Source organism: Lathamus discolor, chromosome W, assembly GCF_037157495.1.
Source record: "Lathamus discolor isolate bLatDis1 chromosome W, bLatDis1.hap1, whole genome shotgun sequence".
NCBI lineage: Eukaryota > Metazoa > Chordata > Aves > Psittaciformes > Psittacidae > Lathamus > Lathamus discolor.
In genome coordinates, this window is record NC_088908.1 from 28,150,319 (window position 1) to 28,165,741 (window position 15,423).

General features: G+C 41.4%; 1 protein-coding gene across 1 annotated transcript in view; it reads left to right on the plus strand.

Annotated features, from left to right (window-relative positions):
- LOC136004199 (chromodomain Y-like protein 2) overlaps nt 1-15,200 on the plus strand; it is a 99,921-nt gene extending 84,721 nt beyond the window's left edge. Inside the window, exons 4-7 of the mRNA XM_065660491.1 lie at nt 5,036-5,208; nt 9,820-10,030; nt 12,691-12,834; nt 14,829-15,200. Coding sequence (XP_065516563.1) covers nt 5,036-5,208; nt 9,820-10,030; nt 12,691-12,834; nt 14,829-14,987 — 687 coding nt within the window. The 3' untranslated portion in view covers nt 14,988-15,200. The remainder of the gene's footprint in view (nt 1-5,035; nt 5,209-9,819; nt 10,031-12,690; nt 12,835-14,828) is intronic.
- The last annotated feature ends 223 nt before the right edge of the window (nt 15,201-15,423 follow it).

Below are 15,423 nucleotides of genomic sequence, written 5' to 3' on the forward strand. Positions count from 1 at the left end.
AGCCCCAGGAGTCAGGACAAAGGAGGAGTTTGCTTTGGTAGATGAGGATTGGGTTAGGGATCAGCTATGCAAACTGGACATCTGTAAATCGATGGGTCCGGATGGAATGCACCCACGGGTGCTGAGGGAGCTGGCGGAGGTCATTGCTAGGCCACTTTCCATCATCTTTGGTAAGTCGTGGGAAACGGGCGAGGTGCCTGAGGATTGGCGGATGGCAAAGGTCACACCAATCTATAAGAAGGGCAAGAAGGAGGACCCGGGTAATTATAGACCGGTCAGCCTTACCTCCATCCCTGGAAAGATGATGGAACAACTTATTCTTGACTCCATCACTAGGCATATCAAGGATGAGGGGGTCATTAAGAACAGCCAACATGGTTTTATGAGGGGGAAGTCATGTATGACCAACCTTATAGCCTTCTATGAGGAAGTGACTAGGTGGAGGGATGATGGTAGAGCGGTAGATGTAGTTTTTCTTGATTTCAGTAAGGCATTTGATACTGTCTCCCACAGCATCCTCATAGATAAGCTAAGGAAGTGTGGGCTTGACGGTCAAGTAGTGAGGTGGATCGAGAACTGGTTGAAAGGAAGAAGGCAGAGAGTTGTGGTCAATGGCGCAGAATCTAGCTGGAGGTCTGTGACTAGTGGAGTTCCCCAGGGGTCGGTGCTGGGACCGGTGCTGTTTAATATTTTCATCAATGACCTGGATGAGGGAACTGAGTGCACCCTCAGCAAGTTTGCTGATGACACAAAACTGGGAGGAGTGGCTGACACACCAGAGGACTGTGCTGCCATTCAGCGAGACCTGGACAGGCTGGAGAGTTGGGCGGGGAGAAACTTGATGAAATTTAACAAGGGCAAGTGTAGAGTCTTGCATCTGGGGAAGAACAACCCCATGTACCAGTACAGGTTGGGGGTTGACCTGCTGGAAAGTAGTGAAGGGGAAAGGGACCTGGGGGTCCTGGTGGATAGGAGGATGACCATGAGCCAGCAATGTGCTCTTGTGGCCAAGAAGGCAAATGGCATCTTAGGATGCATTAGAAAGGGAGTGGTTAGTAGGTCAAGAGAGGTTCTCCTCCCCCTCTACTCAGCCTTGGTGAGGCCGCATCTGGAATATTGCGTCCAGTTCTGGGCCCCTCTGTTCAAGAAGGACAGGGAATTGCTTGAAGGAGTCCAGCGCAGAGCCACAAAGATGATTAAGGGAGTGGAACATCTCCCTTATGAGGAGAGGCTGAGGGAGCTGGGTCTCTTTAGCTTGGAGAAGAGGAGACTGAGGGGTGACCTCATCAATGTTTACAAATATGTGAAGGGTAGGTGTCAGGATGATGGAGCTAGGCTTTTTTCAGTGATATCCAGTGATAGGACAAGGGGCAATGGGTGTAAACTGGAACATAGGAAGTTCCACGTTAACATCAGGAAGAACTTCTTTACTGTAAGAGTGACAGAGCACTGGAACAGGTTGCCCAGGGGGGTTGTGGAGTCTCCTACACTGGAGATATTCAAGGCCCGCCTGGACAAGTTCCTGTGTGATGTACTGTAGGTTACCCTGCTCTTGCGGGGGGGTTGGACTAGATGATCTTTTTAGGTCCCTTCCAACCCTTGGGATTCTGTGATTCTGTGACCCACTGTAGGAGAGGATCAGGTTCGAGACCACCTTAAGAATCTGAACGCGCACAAGTCCATGGGACCTGATGGAATCCATCGGTGGGTCCTGAAGGAGCTGGAGAATGAAGTTGCTAAGCCTCTGGCCATCATATTTGAAAAATCATCTACCTGGACTTGTGCAAAGCATTTGACACTGTCCCACACGGCATCCTTCTCTCTAAATTGGAGAGATATCAATTTGATGGATGGACCACTCGGTGGATAAAGAACTGGCTGGATGGCCGCACACAAAGAGTTGTGGTCAATGGCTCAATGTCCGGCTGGAGACCAGTAATGAGTGGTGTCCCTCAGGGATCGGTGTTGGGACCAGACTTGTTCAACATCTTTGTTGGTGACATGGACAGTGGGATTGAGTGCGCCCTCAGCAAGTTTGCTGATGACACCAAGCTGTGTGGTTTGGTTGATGCGCTGGAGGGAAGGAATGCCATCCAGAGGGACCTCAACACGCTTGTGAGGTGTGCCGATGCCAACCTCATGAAGTTTAACCATGACAAGTACAAGGTCCTATACCTGGGTGGGAGCAATCCCAGGCACAGCTACAGGATGGGCAGAGAAGAGATTCAGAGCAGCCCTGTGGAGAAGGACTTGGGGGTGCTGGTTGATGAGAAAATGAACATGAGCCGGCTTCAGTGTGCGGTTTCAGCCCAGAAAGCCAACCATATCCTGGGCTGCATCAAAAGGAGCATGACCAGCAGGTCCAAGGAGGTGATCCTGCCCCTCTACTCTGCTCTTGTGAGACCTCACCTGGAGCATTGTGTGCAGTTCTGGTGTCCTCAACATAAAAAGTACATGGAACTGTTGGAACAAGTCCAGAGGAGGGCCACGAGGATGATCAGGGGACTGGAGCACCTCCCTTATGAAGACAGGCTGAGAAAGTTGGGGCTGTTCAGCCTGGAGAAGAGAAGGCTGTGTGGAGACCTCATAGCAGCCTTCCAGTATCTGAAGGAGGGCTATAGGGATGCTGGAGAGGGACTCTTCATTAGGGTTTGTAGTGACAGGACAAGGTGTAACGGGCTCAAACTTAAACAGGTGAAGTTTCGATTGGATATGATGAGAGAGTTCTTTACTGTGAGGGTGGTGAGGCACTGGAAGGGGTTGCCCAAGGAAGTTGTGAATGTTCCGTCCCTGGTGGTGTTCAAGGCCAGGTTGGACAGAGCCTTGGGTGAGATGGTTTAGTGTGAGGTGTCCCTGCCCATTGCAGGGGGGTTGGAACTGGATGATATTAAGGTCCTTTCTAACCCTAACTATTCTATGATTCTATGATTCTATAATATTTACAGAATATTTACCTTTAGGAATATCAACAGGGAATCCTTAGAGATTCAGAGAAATATGTTTAAAGCAGTATTCCTGTTTATATGAAAAAGAGACGTGTGTTCATACTTTCAGATGGCTTTAGCCATTCAGATCAGTAAGGGGCAAGATAAAAAAGGACAGTTTTGGAATGATAACGATGTGTTTGAAGGATAGAAGCAATAAAATCAAGGAGATTGTACATGCACGAATATCACTGGAGGAAGGGGAATGGTAAAGAAAGTTGCTGAATGATAAACAACACTCTTGTATATAAAATGTTTGACTGGTATTCCCTGATATTATTTATACATCCTCCCTAAGAAAGAGCAGATTTTGAGAATGTTTAAAATAAACTAAGAGGACAATCTTGCATTCACATGGAACTAGGACTATCAAAATACTTGTTGCTTTGTATTCTAACATCTGCCACCTTCTAAAGTTTTTTTTTAACTTTGAAGAAAGGTTTTAGGGTTTTTTCCTCTGTTTCCCCTTTACAAAATGTACAGTTTTGCTATGTTTTTACCAGGTGAGGGCTGATACAGCCTCTGAGACTGGGAATACACAGTGCTTACAAAATTGCTGATGACATTTTCATACCTGCGCAAGAATTTCAAATACACTTCCAAATTCTGCTGCTTTTAATCACTTCTACCCACTGTCACATACTCAATATTACAGGCATTCTGAAGTTCAATTATAAAAGTGAAGCATCAGAAAGTTCACTATCTGCTTTCTCCTGTCCTGGTTTCAGCAGCCAGTAGCAATCATTTTTATGCAAACACATATGGAAAGCAGGCAGGTAGCATTACACTGCAGGGCTTGAACATACTGGTTCAAGCTTGGTCTCACAAGCCACAGGATTCCTAATAAAAGGCTACCTAGAACTGTATAAGCAGAACTTCTGTGTTTAGGGACATTTCTTAAACAAGGCACTTCAGTGATCTAAAGAATTTCTGGAAACAGGAAGTGGTGAAAAGAAGTACTCACAAGCTCAAAATCTTGGGTTTCTCTCACATGGAATCCATATCTAATTCCCCAACCACATTCTGTTATCTTTTACCTAAATTTATACTAACAGCAAATCTTGCAGTACAAAGGAGAAAAATTTGACTCAACACGACCCTGTCTATAGGAAATACTTTGACACATGAGTATGTTTAAGCACAGGAAGTGTCACACTTGATGAACTCATGGCCCTTAAATGAGGAGCAAATCACTAAAGGGAAGAGTGGAAGCTGAAATGGCTCAAATCAATGACAACTGACAAGTCATGCTGAACAGTGACCAAATAAGAAGTTACCATCAGAAGTTCATGAAATAATATTTCCTTCTAAAAATCATTAGGAAAACAATCCTCTGCTCCCATGAAAGGGCAGTTTCTTACAACACCAGCAGCTCAGTTCTATAAAGATTTTGATTAGGTTTGATTTATGGTGCAATTAATAGCTTTGATCCAGTTGTAAATCAGAGTCAAAATGTCTCTCAAGTGGCTTTTTTTTTTTGCTCTAACTTTTGTAGGCTTTAACAATATAATTGAACACAGAAAAATGAATAATATATTTTTCATGTTGATGTGTGTGGTGTCCTCTTGTCCTGCTTTGCTCTGGTTGAAGTCATATAAACCAAAATAGTTGAGGAACTGAAAACTGGTGTTTATAGATTTTGCTTACAGCCTGTTGAGGCTAATAGGCTATTGTTGTGATAGCCATGTTACTGAGGATACAGTGATGCACACTGAATACACCCGATGAAAATAAAAATGTGATATTTAAAATTATCAAATTGCAACCAGATAGCATAAGCTGGCTAGAATTTCCCATAGAAAAAGCAAAGAATAGACAAGTCCTTAAAACTCTTTGAATTAGTAAGCATCAACAAAGCACTTCCAAATATAAAATATTTTGTAAACTCTCAGTGTTCTCATTCTATTAAAATTAGATAAATATATATAATTGATGTAAGTATTAATAGTGCCCAAAAGTTAAGTCGCTCAAAATCAATAAGGCTTGTAAAACTAGGGAAATGATATTGCAATGGCATGCATGTTGAATTGTTTACTTTTCTTTATCCACAGATCATGAAGGAAGTTCGGAGAGCATTGTGCAATGCATCAGCTGATGACAGTAAACTCTTACTTCTCAGCGCAGTGGGAAGTGTGTTCTGTAGTGGCCTAGATTACTCATATTTAATTGGCAGGTTATCCAATGACAGAAGAAAGGAAAGCACTAGGATTGCAGAAGCTATAAGGTGACCCAAGCTTACCTATGATCTCTAAATTATGAAATGCAGTGTGTGATTATAAAGATATTTATCAGGTCCAAAAAATGTTGTATATTTAAGTGTTGGTTGCATTCTAATTATAGTCCTACAAATTTGTTTAGAAATAAGAACCTTGGACCTTTCCTTTTTAGAAAACAATGCACATTTGTTCCAGTGGTGATAGCCACAGGGATTTCTTTTATTCAATTTCTCTGTATTTAATATTTGAAATCATTCCTTCAAATTCAAATCCAACTTTGTTGTTTATCCAAATTAGTTACTGCTTCATGTTCTAAAGTGGTTTCTGAAAGGCAGATACTTTGTTTTGATGTTCATCATTGTAATGAATTTCAGTACAAGCAAGAATCCATGGCTTACTCATGTTCTGTTGAAATAGCAGTCTGACACTGTATTTCAGAACCTTAATTAGAATGGTCTCCACTCTTTTTCTTAAACTTAAATAACTTAATATATATGTAAATGTAGTTTTATTTTCATAACTAAAATGTGACTTTCCTTTTATATATATGTGTGTGTGTGTATATATATCACATTACCTTAATAGAAATGCAGGGTTTATGACATACAGGCTACAAATCAATCTGCACAATATATCACCAAATATTTCCGTTATCCACAAGGTATTCTTTATACATATTTGGGAGATCTTCCAGTATAGGTCAACATCACTCCACTAAAGCCAATGGTATTTCACCAGTCTGTACCAGGAGAAGGTTTGGTCTATATTTTTTCCCCCACTTCCTACAAATAAATATTACTCTTCTGAGAGCAACAATTTTATGCAACTATTCGATGAAGAAATATTAAATAATTTGTTTTACAACAGATTTATCTTTTGCATATGTTAGTATAACATAAGATGAGGTTTAGCTATTACATGACATGTATTAACCACAAATTATCTTGGTTACAACTACTGCAGATCAGTTTGGATTCAGTTTAATGCTTTTGAAATTCTCAAAGTAGCAATTATTTTGACAGAATTTAAAATGTACTTCTTAAATATAACAAATGTTGACATGTTTTTAAGACCCTAGCTATGCTTTAATATCATCTTAGTGATAGTTGAAAAAATAAAAACCACTTGAAGGGCACATCCTAATTTTTTTTTTTTGTGAGAATTTTTTAATAATGTGAAACCAAAATAAGTCAGGAAAGAAAATCACTATTCTTGTTTGAAAACACAGACATACTTGCACTGCATTAGAAGACACAAATTTAATATTATTCATAGGTATTGTTATATATATATAAATTTATCCACACACATTTAACATACAGGTATACTTATCAATTCAACTTATAAATGAGTATAAACCAGACTATGATACTCAGTTTTTCTATCCTTGGACTCACAGAACACTCTTGAAATACTGGTACAATGTACTGCTCCTTGTCAAGAACATTGGCTTCAGGACCACTGAAAATAGATATTTATTGTTCTTCTGGAAGATACATTTTCCATTTAGCACTCTCTGTGCAAGGACTTAACTAAGGACTCAACTAAGGACTCAACTAAGGACTCAACTCATGGAAAATATACTGTAATAAGAGTAGAAAAAAAATTCAAGCTTTGCTTTTTCAGTGGTTAGGATGTCCTCAAGCACATTAACAGATCTCTGCCTCCACTGCTGTACATCAAGTTAGACTTACATCAAAATGACATTAAAATCTTGATTACTGTATGTTTCTGAAGTAGGGATCTCATATAGTGATCACAAGTCAAAAATGAAGTTTAAATACCCATCAAGTTTCATCTTATATGAATGTTTTATTCACTTGGCCCCTGTCCTCATCCACTGCCTTTGGAGCTTGTGTGTGGCCCTGTAGCTCCTCTCCAGGTACTGAACATAGATCCATCAGCCTGAGCTGCCATCATCCAGACATGTGTCTGGCATTACACTCTCGGAGCAGGGAAGAGACAGGCAGACAGACTACACTTCGACTGTATGTATGTGGCCTACAGAGCCCAGCAGGAGAAAGCCCCACTGGAAGGCATTCCCATCATCAGTCTCACATCATCAGTCATTATGTGACCCAATGCATAAAATTCTGGGTGTGCTCAAAAGAAAACAAAGGAGGACTTCACTCTCTCAAGTTCTTTATAGCCTTTGACATATTCATACTCATAGAGCCCTGGCCTGCAGCATCCCAAAGTGTATTTGATGGTCAACTTCCCAGATATCCTCTAGCTAAACCAAAAGCCTTCTGCATGTGACACTTTTTCCTGTCTTTGAGCTTCTGGCTCTACTGTGGAACAACAGTTACAATTTTAAGTCCTCCTTAAAGACTGACTTGAATTGAAACAAGGGTCTTCTAGCCCAGAAACTACAGATGTGAACATACAGTTCAGAGATGCAGAAACATACCAGATTCTGCATACAAAGACTGAAACAGGCAATGTACCAAACAGGGAGCACAGACAAGTGGAGTGCTGGACACTGCAGCTTCTGTAGAACAAATGCAGGCATTTCTTCCCTTCGTAAGCTCCCAATATCATAGCCTTCCACTCCATCCTACAGGTGGCATGTTCCACACCCCTCCATGTTACCATCCTCTGCATTCCCATCCTTCCCTCGTGACAGAGGCTCATTGCATCTACTCAATGTTCTGTTCCACTCTCTCCCCATCTCCAGATCCTCCCTTCCTTGCTCACTCATATGAAGATTTCACATTTCCTTCAACTCTTCCCCTCCACTAATGTGTTCTGCTTTGTTCTTCCTCCCCATCATCTGCTTCCTCTGCACATTCCTAATTGCTTTTCCATATTCAATTCCAGTCCCATATATGAACACATCCTTCCTGCTTTCCTCCACAACACTGTTTTCTTCTGCCTCCACATGGTCCTCAGATCTGATGCTAATATTTATCCATAGTTTGTTCTTTTTACCTATTATTCATCACATCCCTGTTCCCATCTGTAGTCCTACTTGGAAAGCTCACTTACTAAGGCTCTCAAAATTCTGGAATTAATAAGGTGCAGTGATCCACAGTCATTACTCAATCGTAAACAACCAAAGAAATAACGAGATAAAGGAATAGCATTGCTTCTGCAAGAAAAAATGAACCACAACTCTCCATAACCCTACTTCTAGAAAGAAACAGTCTTGAACAGAAAATATGTTCCTTATTTTGCTCTCTTTGTCTTGCCACTTGATCTGTTTTACTACTCACAGTGTGAAGAAAGCTGCATCAAATCCCATGAGGATCTATTTTCCCCCCAGTTTATATACTGGGCATGACGTGCTGTGGTATAGAATACCCCTTTGGCTAGTTTGGGTCAGGTGTCCTGTCTCTGCTTCCTCCCAGCTTCCTGTGCCCCTCCTCACTGGCAGACCATGAGACTGAAATGTCCTTGATTAGAGTAAGCATTACTTAGCAACAACTAAAAACATCAGTGTGTTATTAGCATTGTTCTCAAGCTAAAGTCAAAACCACAGCACTGCACCAGCTACTAAGAAGGAGAAAAATAATTGTTACAGTTGAACCCAGGACACCATCAAAGGGCACATTTGACAAAATGTTCTTTCCTCAAGTCTGTCAGCAAAGATGCACTCTGGATCTAATAAATACCCAGTGTAGGAAGAGACTCTCCTCTTTTGTTTTGAATTTGATTTATACATGTCTCTTTTCTAAAGTTATTGAGCATCTTGTTTCCCTCCATATACCTGCTGTGCACTGAGATGCTGGAGCCCGTAATTTGCCTACAATTACACTCATGCTTTTTCCTAATTGTGGTATAGGCTGTTACATTCAACAGATGTCTTTCCACCATTGCTGGTAGGTAGCTTATTTTAAATATCTCCTCATTGCACAGAATTTAATATGTTCTAGTTCATTCATCCAGATGAATCCAATCACATTTACTTCCCCATTATTTTCCATCTCTTCACACTTACTGTTGTGCAGTCAAGGGTATCTACTTTGTTATATCTTTGCCGAAGACATTTGCAGTGAAGACCCAACAGATCACTTGGCTAACTGTTCAGACATTTCTCTCTCTGACTTCCCTTTGTGGGTCTTGTTCTTTCTGCTGGTGTGCCAGAAACATTTACTACCTCTTAATCCATGGATGGGACTTGCAGTAACCTCTGACATAGGGTCTTAAGAGAACTTAGAAAAAAATGAATATTCATCAATCCACCTATGAGGTTTCTGTCTTTCACACTATATTATGTTCATCAAGTTACCAAAACCAGATTGTCAGATTCCATACTAGCCATTGTGGAGCAAACCAAGAAGCACTATGTATGCAAACTCATGAATTACTATTCCAGAAGTAAAACTAAACCTGAGCAAACCATACTGCAAAAAGTCAGTGCATTCCACTTAATTCACATACAACATATACAGAACTATTTAATACCCCAGATACTCAAAAGATTAAATAACTAAATATAAGCAAACTTTCCCATGCACAAACTAGAGAGTATCTTGCAATTCTGACCTCATAAAACCAGGTCATGGGACTTATTGTTTTCATCTGTGGTTCTAATTTGTTTTCAGATTAAGTACTTTAAGCTTGGGTGTTTATCTGAGTGTTACTTCTGTATTCAAGGTCTTTATTTTTTATTTTAGGGATTTTGTAAAAGCTTTTATTCAGTTTAAGAAGCCCATTGTGGTTGCTATCAACGGCCCTGCTCTTGGGTTAGGAGCTTCTATTTTACCACTATGTGATATCGTTTGGGCAAGTGAGAAGGCATGGTTTCAGACACCATATGCAACAATCCGACTTACTCCAGCTGGATGCTCATCATACACATTCCCACAAATTCTGGGGGTTGCACTGGTAAGGTTTTCCACCTCAGTTTGCTGAAGAACCGTTCTTAATTCCATGCTCTTCTTTATCTCATTAAAAAGTAAAACAGAAAACAACTGTTTCTCTTAACTGTCATGAATAGAAATAAAATCTCTAGAAAGTTCATCTAATCCCTACAATTTCTTATCAAAAAATTGCCTCAGAATTCAGTACATTACACATGCTGAACACAATGAGGATTGAAATCAGGTTAGAAAAGCAAAGATTGTCAAGCTCATGGTAGAAAAGGGAAGAAATGTATTCGCGAAGTAGTGCTACAGAGTCCTTGCCTGTACCATGGTAGGATTGTGCAGTAACAGACCAAGATACTGTCCTCTGCTCTCTAAAGACAACCCATAGTAATGCCAGTAAGGTCGCGCAGTTTCTACCAGTATAACAAAGCAGAATTTGTCCCATGGAGTATTTTATAGAAAGGTCCATGACTCTTTGCACAGTAGCGCTGGCAGTTACTCTTGTAAAATCGGCAATAGAGATTCATAGAATCATAGAATAGTTAGGGTTGGAAAGGACCTTAAAATCATCTAGTTCCAACATGGGCAGGGACACATGACACTAAACCATGTCACCCAAAGCTTTGTCCAACCTGGCCTTGAACACCACCAGGGATGGAGCATGCACAACTTCCTTGGGTAACCCATTCCAGTGCCTCACCACCCTCACAGTAAAGAACTCCCTCATCATATCCAATCGAAACTTCACCTGTTTAAGTTTGAGCCCCTTACCCCTTGTCCTGTCACTACAGACCCTAATGAAGAGTCCCTCTCCAGCATCCCTATAGCCCTCCTTCAGATACTGGAAGGCTGCTATGAGGTCTCCACACAGCCTTCTCTTCTCCAGGCTGAACAGCCCCAACTTTCTCAGCCTGTCTTCATAAGGGAGGTGCTCCAGTCCCCTGATCATCCTCGTGGCCTCCTCTGGACTCCAACAGTTCCATGTACTTTTTATGTTGAGGACATGAGAACCGCACACAGTGCTCCAAGTGAGGTCTCACGAGAGCAGAGAGGCAGCATCACCTCCTTGGACCTGCTGGTCACACTCCTTTTGATGCAGCCCAGAACAGTTGGCTTTTCGGGCTGTGAGTGAATACTCACATGTGCAGTTTCTCATCAACCAACACCCCCAAGTCCTTCTCCGCAGGGCTGCTTTGAATCTCTTCTCCACCCAACCTGTAGCTGTGCCTGGGATTAACCCGAACCAGGTGTAGGACCTTGCACTTGGACTGGCTGAACTTCATGAGGTTGTCATTGGCCCACCTTACAATCATGTCAAGGTCCCTCTGGATGGCATCCCTTCCCTCCAGCGTATCAACGGAACCACACAGCTTGGTGTCATCGGCAAACTTGCTGAGGGCGCACTCAATCCCACTGTCCATGTCACCAACAAAGATGTTAAACAAGACTGGTCCCAACACCGATCCCTGAGGGACACCACTCATTACTGGTCTCCAGCCGGACATTGAGCCATTGACCACAACTCTTTGTGTGCGGCCATCCAGCCAGTTCTTTATCCACTGAGTGGTCCACCTGTCAAATTGATGTCTCTCCAATTTAGAGACAAGGATGTTATGCGGAACAGTGTCAAACAATTCGCACAAGTCCAGGTAGATGATGTCAGCTGTCGATCAGTTCCATAGCCCCATCGTAGAAGGCAGATAGGTCAGGCAGGATTTCCCCTTAGTGAAGCCATGCTGGCTGTCACCAAGCACCTTGTTGTTTTTCATGTGCCTTAGCATGCCTTCCAGGAGAATCTGCTCCAAGATTTTGCCAGGCACAGAGGTGAGACTGACTGGTCTGAAATTCCCCGGGTCTTCCATTTTCCCCTTCTTGAAAATGGGGGTTATATTTCCCTTTTTCCAGTCGTCAGGAACTTCACCTGACTGCCATGATTTTTCAAATACGATGGCCAGTGGCTTAGCAACTTCATTCTCCAGCTCCTTCAGGACCCACCGATGGATTCCATCAGGTCCCATGGACTTGTGCGCGTTCAGATTCTTAAGGTGGTCTCGAACCTGATCCTCTCCTACAGTGCGCCCAAGGTCTTCATTCTCACAGTCCCTGCATCTGCCTTCCAAGACTTGGGTGCTGTGGTCAGAGCATTTGCCAGTGAAGACTGAGGCAAAGAAGTCATTAAGAACCTCAGCCTTCTCCAAATCCAGGGTAGCCAGTTCTCCTGATAGCTTCTGGAGAGGGCCCACGTTGTCCTTTGTCTTTTATTTTCTATGTACCTATAGAATCCCCTCCTGTTATTTTTCATATCCCTTGCCAGATTTAATTCTAACTGGGCCTTAGCTTTCCTGACATGTTCTCTAGCTTCCTAGACAATATCCCTGTATTCTTCCCAGGCCACCTGTCCTTGCTTCCACCTCTATAAGCCTCTTTTTTCCCTCGAAGTTTCCTCAGCAGCAATTTCCTCATGCATGCCAGCACATTTCTCTTAAATGAAACCCATGCTGTGCTCTGGCCACCTGTACAATCCTTAAATGGGTACTGAAACTTCTTTTAAAGTATTTTTCAGTATGGAAAGATACAGGAGACCATTTGTAAATTTAATCCCGAAAATTGCAGGCAAGTATGGAAAAAAATTTAAGAGAATGATAACACACAGTTACAAGTAATCTTTTGATTTCACAGGCCAATGAAATGTTGTTCTGTGGGAGAAAGCTGACAGCACAGGAAGCCTGCAGCAGAGGACTAGTGTCTCAAGTATTTTGGCCAACAACATTTAGTCAGGAAGTGATGCTACGAGTGAAAGAAATGGCATCCTGCAGTGCAGTGGTAAGAAGTCAAATTCCTTTGTGATTAAACTACATTTCACAGAGGTAAGGTATGCTCCAGAGGCTCATCACATGGTGAGTCCTCAGTTTCCACAACCATACCTGTGAAAGAAGGCTAATAGCAGACAGTCTGGATAAGGATCAGTGAGCTCGTGGAGTTTCACAGTTTTCATGGTCAGGGAGGGTTATTTCCTTTCCCCATATTCACATCTATTCAATATGAGTGGATCCTCCTTTCCCAGATTTTGAAAGGGGATTTTAGCATAGGATTTCTTCATGAAGGTGGAAGAGACTGAAACTATACAGCTGGACTGGGAAATCTCTGTAGGGCCAGTAAGAAAATATTTTTGCCTTTCACATTGTCCTGATCTACTACATTTCAATTGAATCTGCCTTCTTTTCTGCACCTGCATAGTTCCTGATTCTGCAAAATGTGCAGAAGAAGGCACCAGAAGGGTAGGATAGTGCCAGCTAAGCTCTGCCGTTAAGGAGGTGAGATCCAGACACAGAGGGATTTGAACACAGTCTGGTCACAGTGTATTATAACTTTCATTTTGTTTACATAAGAGTTAATAGAAAATCCTTTCCTATTTCTGCTTCCTAAGGTTTTTTCCCTTCAGGCAAATATACTCCTAGTCTGGGCACATCCTTGTTTAAGAAAAAAAATGCAGTGAAGAAAGTGATACTGGCTGCAATAAAACTGCACTAGCTGAAGGGCACACTGTTGCCTTTTCTTGCTATACTACTTATGCCTGAAACTCTTAGCATCCCTCCATTTCATTTAAGAGATCTGTTGTAAAAGAAGGAAGAGACACAGGAGATTTTTAATTAAATGAAGTGTAGATCAAATCTTCTGAAAAGACATTCAGAATGAAACTCTGGAAATGTAGCATAAGCTTATTTGATCATGCTGATATAATGTGTTTTATATGAGTTAGGAAAACTTCTGGGCCTCACTGTTAACTATTCCTTCCTTCACTGTTCCTGGCTGTCAATGGAATTTTCTCTTGAGATTTGTTAGAAAGACTGATGCTGACTTGTGGACAAAGATGAGAGTTAAAAGTGTCAGATACAAGGTTTACTCTCTGAGATCCTAAATGCAAATCAGGATCAAGTCACAAAAGCAATGAATATGATGAGCTCATCCGAGCGCATAAACAGACCAAAAAGAATACACAGGCCCCGGGATTTGCAATTAACACTATCTACTTGAGTTAAAGAGAAATATTACTTTGGAATAGCAGTGTTATAACCTAAACCAGATAAGAACTGGGCTTAGCATGTAGGTGTTGACAAAGCTAAGTGGAGAGTGTGCATCTCCCTTACCATAAAGATCAGTTTACATCAAATCTTCCACCCTCAAAAAACCAGCAATATATGAATTATTAATGGTTTTGTTTGACTAGTTGGGTTCCTTGTGAGGTACATACACATTGCGTATTTAAAAAAGAATTTTAAAGGCTGCAATCTGTGCTTAAAAATTGATCTAGGAAATAAAAGGTATTTGCAGTAAAGGCCCTTTCCTATTCATCTCTCTTTTGATAAGGAAATGATGCATGAGGGAAAATTGTTAAAGATGATGGACATCCATACTGGGGTTTCCAACCTCTGTAACCTTAAAGACTACCTTCCAGAAAGCAGGTAGCCAGTATATTGTACCTCACACATTTTCATTTCAAGGGGCAATATTTTCAGCAGGAGGGAGTTCAGCTCCGTCTGCTGCTTCATGGCTTCAATAAATTAAGGTACTTCAGAATCCTTCATTCCTTTCAAAAATTTTGACACTACCACATAAACTTCAGAAGTCCTTAATTCTTAAAGAAGCTGAATATCAGAAAGTGGAATTATAGTTGTAAACCAAATCTAGTTTCTGTGCCCAAAGGAGTTACTTAAATTGTAAAACAGAGTCAGTAATGTAAAAATTCTGTTCATGCCATTATCCGTAATAATTTTTTCAGATGCAAAATGCGATACTGAGTGTTATTTTGGCTTTAGGTACTGGAAGAGTCCAAATGTCTCATACGGAGCTTCCTGAAATCTGGACTTGAAGATGTGAATGAGAAAGAGTGTCAGATGTTAAAACAGCTGTGGAGTTCTTCCAAAGGACTAGATTCATTATTCAGCTACTTGCAAGACAGAATATATGAAGTCTGATGTCTTGGCCTAAATTAAAGAGAAAATGTGCTACTTGCAAGACAGAATATATGAAGTCTGATGTCTTGGCCTAAATTAAAGAGAAAATGTGCTACTTGCAAGACAGAATATATGAAGTCTGATGTCTTGGATTAAATTAAAGAGACAATGTTCCACTTGTGAATGGAGTCAAACGTTGCCTGTGTTTGAAAAGCAGAGGCAATGCATTAGTGAGGAGTTTGTGACAGTGTATCCTAATACATATGGTTGTGTTCTTATTGTGTCACATTTCCTTGTGAGCTATACAACTGCTTGTATCTGGTCTGATTTTGTGTAACCGAGATGTAGGCAGGCTTGTTCAGTGCACATAATTCCTAGAGAGGGCTTCATCTTTCACATGGCTCATCCTGATAAAAGTATACATTCCATGTGCTGAGAAGCACCATTGAGGCCCAAT